The sequence below is a fragment of the Telmatherina bonti genome (genome assembly GCF_933228915.1).
Source record: "Telmatherina bonti genome assembly, chromosome: 20".
Taxonomy (NCBI): domain Eukaryota; kingdom Metazoa; phylum Chordata; class Actinopteri; order Atheriniformes; family Telmatherinidae; genus Telmatherina; species Telmatherina bonti.
This window is the reverse complement of record NC_136618.1, coordinates 7270876-7279019: the sequence shown is the minus strand read 5'-3', so window position 1 is coordinate 7279019 and position 8144 is coordinate 7270876. Positions and strand designations below refer to the sequence as shown.

The following is an 8144-nucleotide window of genomic DNA, read 5'->3' as shown; positions in this document are numbered from 1 at the left end:
CCCTGAATCCGGGCTCCTGAATCCAGTTTCAGGCCTTCGTGGAACCACTTTGTACCAACAGGAACCCTGTAGTTTAGAATTACTGGTTTTTTGCCAAAGTCAGTTTCTTTCAACTCAAATGGAAACTTGTAAGGAGGAAAAGAGGGGGGGGGGGGGGGGGGGGTACTCCCCCCAGTTTGCACGCAAAGCTTCACTTGTGGTCTGGACTGGGGAGTGGTGGAGGAGGGGGGCAGGTCGCCCACTCCTGACTCCGCCCAGCCCTCATCCTGCTCCCGTCTTGTTTTGCGTCTGTGACACGTTTGCGAGTAAAAGCTGCGCGTGAAGCGTCGCCCTGCGCGCGCACGTGAAGTCTGCGGCTTCCGCTGCGGCTGCGCCAACTGGCGGCGCCGCGCGCGCTCATGAGATCACTGCTTTCCCGGTGAATGATTGGAGCAGCAGGGCTCAGGCAGGTCATTTGGAGAATATTTCATTAGAGGAGAGGAGAGGCCCCTCTGTGGGCAGAGGAGGAGGAGGAGGAGGAGGAGGAAGGGGGACCAGGCTTTCTGAGTCCGGTTCCGGCTGCTGGGAACGGCAGCTTGGAAGAAACAAGAAATATTTTCATCTGAAAACACCTGGATTTGATCTGAGAAACGATCTGGATGTTTACAGGAGCGTAATGTAATCTTAGTTATTGCTAATTATTAATAGTTTTAATGGGATTTAAGTCCATTTTACTACAAAACTAATCGCTTGTAGAGCCTCACAAGAGACTATGAGTAGGTTTAATTCAACAAATGGATCCTGGGGGTGTTTTCTGTTCCAGGGAACCAGTCCGGGACTTTTAGTCCTGGTTTTCTGTTCCAGGGAACCAGTCCGGGACTTTTAGTCCTGGTTTTCTGTTCCAGGGAACCAGTCCGGGACTTTTAGTCCTGGTTTTCAGTTCCAGGGAACCAGTCCGGGACTTTTAGTCCTGGTTTTCAGTTCCAGGGAACCAGTCCGGGACTTTTAGTCCTGGTTTTCTGTTCCAGGGAACCAGTCCGGGACTTTTAGTCCTGGTTTTCTGTTCCAGGGAACCAGTCCGGGACTTTTAGTCCTGGTTTTCAGTTCCAGGGAACCAGTCCGGGACTTTTAGTCCTGGTTTTCTGTTCCAGGGAACCAGTCCGGGACTTTTAGTCCTGGTTTTCTGTTCCAGGGAACCAGTCCGGGACTTTTAGTCCTGGTTTTCAGTTCCAGGGAACCAGTCCGGGACTTTTAGTCCTGGTTTTCAGTTCCAGGGAACCAGTCCAGGACTTTTAGTCCTGGTTTTCTGTTCCAGGAAACCAGTCCAGGACTTGTATTCCTGGTTTTTAATCGCTGTTCATCCGGATTTGTGCCCCGTCAGCAGAGCAAAGTCTAAACGTACCTTTAGTCAGAAGAACGGCCATGGCACACAGTTCCAGTTGCAGCCAGATGGAAATGAAGCTCAGCTGGCGATCCATTTACACCAAGTTACTGGGAAAAGTCCTGTTTATCCAGTGGCAGGAGCAGCACGAGAGCACCCAGAAGAAGGCTTTACATTGGGCTGAAGTGGGAAATAATGCTGCTCATAAACCCGTCAGGAGCCAGAAAAGTCGCTCCGAAATTCCTCCTGTCCCTCATGGAGACCACAAACTAACTGGAGTCTGTTAGAAAGCGGTCTGACATCACGGTGAGACCCAAACAGCCAGTTTTCTCCGAGTCCGAGAAGGAAGAAAAACTAAATATACTCCTTATAAAAATGACTGAAAAAAGGTTTATTCTGGACGTCACTGGTCCTCTGCTACGTCTGCATCTCTCGCGTCTTCCTGCAGGAAAATGAGCCGAACTGGCAGAACTGACCACAAACTCCTCTCAGGAACAGTTTAGCAGAAGAAATGAGCCGAACTGAGGCCGACTGGCAGAACTGAACACAAACTCCTCTCAGGAACGGTTTAGCAGAAGACATACCAGCCCTCCGCTGCAGCTCCGCCCCCTTTCCTCTGATTGGCTAGAACGGCCGCATGAAAAGGCGGCAACGTCACGAACCACATCCGGCATGTTTTTTTCAAAACAAAGTAGACCTAAGGGGGGGGGGGGGGGGAGAAAAAGAAAAAACGGAATAAAAAATATAGAATCCTAAAATTACGCTTTATAAAGATCTCGTCATTTCATTTTTTATTCCCTGTAGAGGATAAAAACTTGTTACAAAACTGAGACATTTTAGCATTTCATGGGAAATATGAGCTTGTTAGTAACCCGATAGCAGCAACACATCTGTGAAAACTATTTCCAGGGTGTTAAGTATTGTTAGCAGCTGTTAGCATGTGTAAAAAGTATTTCCAGGTGATGTTTAGCATTGTCAGCAGCTGTTAGCGTGTGTAAAAAGTATTTCCAGGTGATGTTTAGCATTGTCAGCAGCTGTTAGCGTGTGTAAAAAGTATTTCCAGGTGATGTTTAGCATTGTCAGCAGCTGTTAGCGTGTGTAAAAAGTATTTCCAGGTGATGTTTAGCACTGTCAGCAGCTGTTAGAAAGTGTCAAAAGTATTTCCAGATGTTTAGCATCTTCTTTCAACGTGTCTTGCTGAAATGTGCAAGGTCTTCCCTAACAGATGTGACATAATTAATTATCAAATATGACTCCAAATATTTTTTATTTTTCATTTTTTCTTTTGTTTCAACTTTTTACAGATGTGTTGCAGCAAAGTCGGTAAAAATCAGCTCATATTTTCCATGAAACGGTCCAATGTCTCAGTTTCATCATCTTGTATGTTTTTATTTTCTACTGAGAATAGAATATCTAAATGATTTTATTTACATTCTAAGCCACATTACAACCTATTTAGAATTACATTGAACAATACATAAATAATATAGATCACTGGCAAAGAGATTAATATGGCAACCAAACAATGAACTAAGTAATTAAATGAATAAGTGACTTAATAACTTAGTATATGTATATATAAGTTTGCTTAATTTTCTATGAGTCATTCTCTTTGAATATTTCTGTATATATTCTAATAATTATTTCAAGATTTTATCTTGATGAACTTCATCCTTTTATTTTCTACAACAATTATTTGATTTCCGTTTTCTTTTTCTTTGAAACTTTCCAACTTAATCATCATCCTTGGACATGATTCCGTCATTTCCATGTTTCTACGTCACTGCTGGTCCGGACAGGTTATCTTATTTCCCCATCTCGGATTATCATGACAACATTTATTTATAGCATTATAACAGATAAACACGTCTGATGCTCTGGTCGTGCAAAACACTTTTTGTATGAATGAAAGCTGTCCGGGTATAAAAGGCAGGAGATGGTCGCGTGCACTGTGCACGTGGGGGGCTGGTCCAGCTGCTACCTGCAGACCCGCAGCCAGGTGAACGCCGCGCCGACCCGCCTTCCTTCCTGCAGGCTACCAGACTGTTGCTGCAGGGAGGACTCCCAGAAATTAGCAATCCAAAAGGTCACATGGCGCCACTGAGACTGCACGCTCACACGGACACAGCGCGTGCTCACGCGCGCACACGGTTGCCCTTTTAATCGCCAATGGGGGAAAATGCACGTGAATTGCATGAAATGTCTGAATTTCAGGCATAAAAGATGTTTTTCTTCATGTTTTTATCAGTTTCTCTATAAACAACCTTCAGCAGTAAATTCCTGCGCAGTGACGGAGTTAACTCGAGTTAATCTGAGTTAATCTGAGTCTGCCTGCAGAAATGAAACATAAATGTCTCTTTATTGTGGCTCAAAGACAGTAGGATGAGGATCTGGCTGCAGGGAGAGAAGGCCGCGCGCTGAAATTACTACAATTATGTGCAATTCCACAGAGGCGCCAGTCCACAGCTGCTGTTGCGCCACTTATCTGCGCAGATTGTGCGTGATGGGTGGAGGTGAGCACATTCGAAGTGCTTGGTCACCTGATCCACAGGTTTTTAGTAACTCAGTGGTTGAAAATTTATTTTATCAGCTTATTTAACTCAGTTATTATTTATTAGACGTGTTATATGTATAATTTGCCTTAAATTAGATCAGAAATGTAGTTTAATATTCTGTAAAAAGTATTTCCACTACTTAAAGCTTTTCTAGTTATTTGTGGCTAAATGTCGCCACCTGGTGGTGAAAGATGGAAATTATTTTTTTTCTTCATCTCTTAAAAAATGTTTTTTGAGGTTTGACTTATTTTGAAACGAGACAGAAATCAACCCCATCCCATCAGAGATGCAGGATGTGGTCCAGCATGGTGGAACCTGCAAGGTCTTCCCTGAAAGAGACGTTGTCTGGATGGGAGCAGATGTTCCAGCATTGATGGAGCTTCCCAGATGTGGAAGCTGCCCACGCCATCGGCACTAATGCAACCCCATCCCATCAGAGATGCAGGCTGATAACAAGCTGGATGCTCCCTCTCCTCTTTAGTCTGCAGGACACGCCGTCCATGCTGTCCACAAACTATTCCACATCTTCATCCAGGTTCCCACTCAGAACATTTTAAATGAGCTTTGGTCCAGAGAAGACGGCGTGTTTCTGGATCCTCTTCACATATGATGGAGCTTTAACCTGCATGTGTGGATTTCAGCCTGAACTGGGTTCACACTGGTTTCTGGAAGCTTCCTGAGTCCATGCACTGGTTTCCAGTAGAGAATCATGTCTGCTGTTAATGCATTCAGCCTTGTCCCAGAATACAGAGATTCCTTCTAATTCTCTGAATCTTATCATGGTTTTGTTTACTCTTAATGGAGGCGTCTTTAAAGCCTGAGGAGCATTTTTCTACATTAGTTGCACAACCTTTTGACCCAGTTTGTCTTAGACTGGTGAAGCTCTGTCCATCCTTCCATCTGAGAGACTCTTCCTCTCTGAAATGCCCGGACGACGCCAGATAAATACACATCTTCAGCACGTCTTCAAACAGAGATCCAGTTGTCACAAAGTCAGACTTTGACACAGCTGAATGTGTTTAATCTAGATGTTTTCCCTCTGATGGGATAAAGAATCGTGTATGTTGAATATTGTTGTTTAAATTCGGGCCTCCATCATGTAACGTAATCCCCAATTAGCAGGCCAGGAAATACAGTTTGGAACCCCCCCCCAGAAAGAAAACAAAGCAGTGCTTCCTGCTGAGAGAATGAGCTCCAACAAGCTGTTTGCTCAGTGGGGTGGGGTCCTCGTGACACAGGTTGCGTCTGCTTTCACACATTAGGAGACACTAGTAGGTGTGACCGTTCCAGACGAGGGCGACTTTGCTTCACAAAGGGACCCCCCCCCTTCAAACAGTTTAGAGCAGAAGCTCTAAATGATGCAGTCATGCTCACACATCCCCGCTCTACTGATCCGACCCGGGTTATGGCTGAAGGTTCCTGCGAGCAGCGCAGACAGGCTTCCTGCAACACCTCCTCCTGGCCTTCCTGTCCTCCCTTTGATGGGAGTCATATCAATGTCTGCGAGGAAGCAGAGACAGGCAGGCTGTCTCCGTCCTCCATGATCGAGTTCACTCTCCTCAACGTAATGGAGGAAATATCAAAGCATCTGATGACCTCTGAGGAGATGAAGGAAGCTGCTTTCATGTCAGGCTAAAGAGCTTCATCAGGGCAGCACAGAGACAGCAGCTACGTTGGTCTTCACGTGGAACTCCATCCTCATTCAGATGTTTTACATGTTTATGCATAAAATTAGGGCTGTGGCGAAATATTCCATTGGATTCTGATTTTTTGGGTGTCAATTCAATTTATAGTGTGATTTTCACAATTCTTCGATATTGCTGATTTTTGTAGATTAAAAACAAATTAAATTTATTATTATTATTATTATTTAATTATCATTTTAAAAAAAAATTTTCCAATTAGGGGAAAAAAACAGCACTATAGCCAGACCATCGTTCTGCTGCTATAACGCCCAAGAAGACAAGTAAAAAGATCAATAAAAACAATAAAAATGACAAAAATTTTATTATGGATTATTTATATTTGTTTGAAAAAAAAAATCGATTTTTCCTAACAAAAATCATTTTTAAAATTGTGAAGCAAAAAAAAAAAAAAAAATCACAATTTTCAATTTGATTTTCCCACTCCTACATAAAATGCATCATTTTTATGATTTATAACAAATTCCAGGTGATTAAAAGTTGTTAAATCTGTAATTTAATTCCATACATATATAAATACATGTATGTAGAGAGAGAGCGTGATTTCCCAGGAGGTCGGCGGTGATTTTACCAGGATATCAGACCGTAAGGAAACTAAAACGTTTCCAACCATAAGCACACGCAGGGCCGGATTAAAAGTGCACAGGTCCCTGGGCCCAGAGTGTTCCAGGGCCCCCCTTCACAGCAACACTGTGAAAACTGTGAATGATACACTGTGAAACAACATTTCTAACATCTCTCAGCCAGTGGTACCAGTAGCAACACACTAGACACTGTAACTCTCTGGCTTTTATTTACAATTTGTTTTATGTCCAAACTGCAGGTGTTTGCTCTACGTGGGCCCCAAACGGGCCCCTGGGTCTGCTCCTATAATGCCCATTGCATAATCCAGCCTTGAATACATGTATGTAGAGAGAGAGAGTGATTTCCCAGGAGGTCGGTGGGGATTTTACCAGGATATCAGACCGTAAAGAAACTAAAACGTTTCCAACCAGTAAGCACACCGACTGCAGAACTCCTCCAGCCGAGCAGACAACTTGTTTTACTATTTTATTTTTCCAAAAGCAAATTAAGGGGAGATGATTCCTGATGAGGAGGGAAAGGAAGGTGTTCCAACCCTCGTTCCCATCTCGTCCATCTCAATGTGAGCCGCCAGACTGCACGCAGACAAACATAAATAATCTCATTTTAATCTCTTTATGTTGTAAATATAATCATTTCTCTGGTGGTCTGATCTAACCTTTAGAAACACGTAGACACAAACAACATTTTACTTGCTTTTGTGCCTTTTAAATAGAAGAAAACTCCAATTTTATCCATCCATCCATCTTCTGCCGCTTATCCGGGGTCGGGTCGCGGGGGCAGCAGCCTAAGCAGGGAAGCCCAGACTTCCCTCTCCCCAGCCACATTTGCCAACTCTGCGGGGGGGATCCCGAGACGTTCCCAGGCCAGCCGAGAGATATAATCCCTCCAGCGTGTCCTGGGTCTTCCCCGGGGTCTCCTCCCAGAGGGACGTGCCTGGAACACCTCACCAGGGAGGTCCAGGAGGCATCCTGACCAGATGCCCGAGCCACCTCAACTGGTTCCTCTCGATGCGGAGGAGCAGCGGCTCTACTCTGATCTCCTCCTGGATGACCGAGCTCCTCACACTATCTCTAAGGGAGAGCCCGGCCACCCTGCGGAGGAAACTCATTTCAGCCGCCTGTATACCAGATCTCGTCCAGTTTTATCTTCTGTATAAATATGTGGATTAATTATTAGACTTTCCCACCGTCAGACCACAGCGGCTCCTCCTCCTGCTGGTCCCGTTTATGTTTATCTTCATCCTGGAGGACGGAGGCAGACTCCAGACCCTGGATCTGAGGGCACCGACCTCAGATCCAGGTTCAGTCCGGTCTGACTCACACCTGACCATCAGCAGCATATTACTGGGGGGGGGGGGGCGTAAAACCACCAGCTGCTGGTAAGAGGGACCAACTGTCCACTCGGGCCGTGACGACTTGCTTTTGTCCCGATTCGATTTAAAGTGTGATTCTCACAATTCTTTGATATTGCTGATTTTTGTAGATTAAAAACAAAATAATTCTATAAAACTTAATTTTTGTCATTTTTCTTGAAGACAAGTAAAATGATCAATAAAAATAAAAAATGACATTTTCATAATGGATCAGTTTTGTTTGGAAAAAAAAAAATCGATTTTAAAATTGTGAAGCAAAAAAAATCCGTTTTAGATTTTTCAATTCGATTTTCCCTCCAAACACTGGTTTACTTCCAGCTTCTGGTGTCTTTTTAGTTTGTGCTTCAGTGTACGAGGTTTTTCCCTCTATCTTCAGACGGCGCCTGTGGTCCTACGGAGTTACATGACCCCCCCCCCTCCCCTATGATCCTAACGTAGCGCTGTTCTTACCTGTTGTCAGGCGGCGCAGGTAAATCTGGCAGCGTGGCTTCAGCTTGGTTCTGGATTATTCTTTTGTCATTCATGTTCCTTGTCTGTATGTCAAACCTTGGACGAGCAGGCTGGAACCT

The 8144-nt window shown here is 44.4% G+C and overlaps 1 protein-coding gene across 1 annotated transcript in view; it reads right to left on the bottom strand.

Moving 5' to 3' along the window:
* The window catches only part of bambia (BMP and activin membrane-bound inhibitor homolog a), a 5132-nt gene extending 3256 nt beyond the window's left edge, over positions 1 to 1876 (bottom strand). The window contains 1 exon segment of the mRNA XM_079259429.1: positions 1382 to 1876. Coding sequence (XP_079115555.1) covers positions 1382 to 1457 — 76 coding nt within the window. The 5' untranslated portion in view covers positions 1458 to 1876.
* Between the last annotated feature and the right edge of the window lie 6268 nt (positions 1877 to 8144).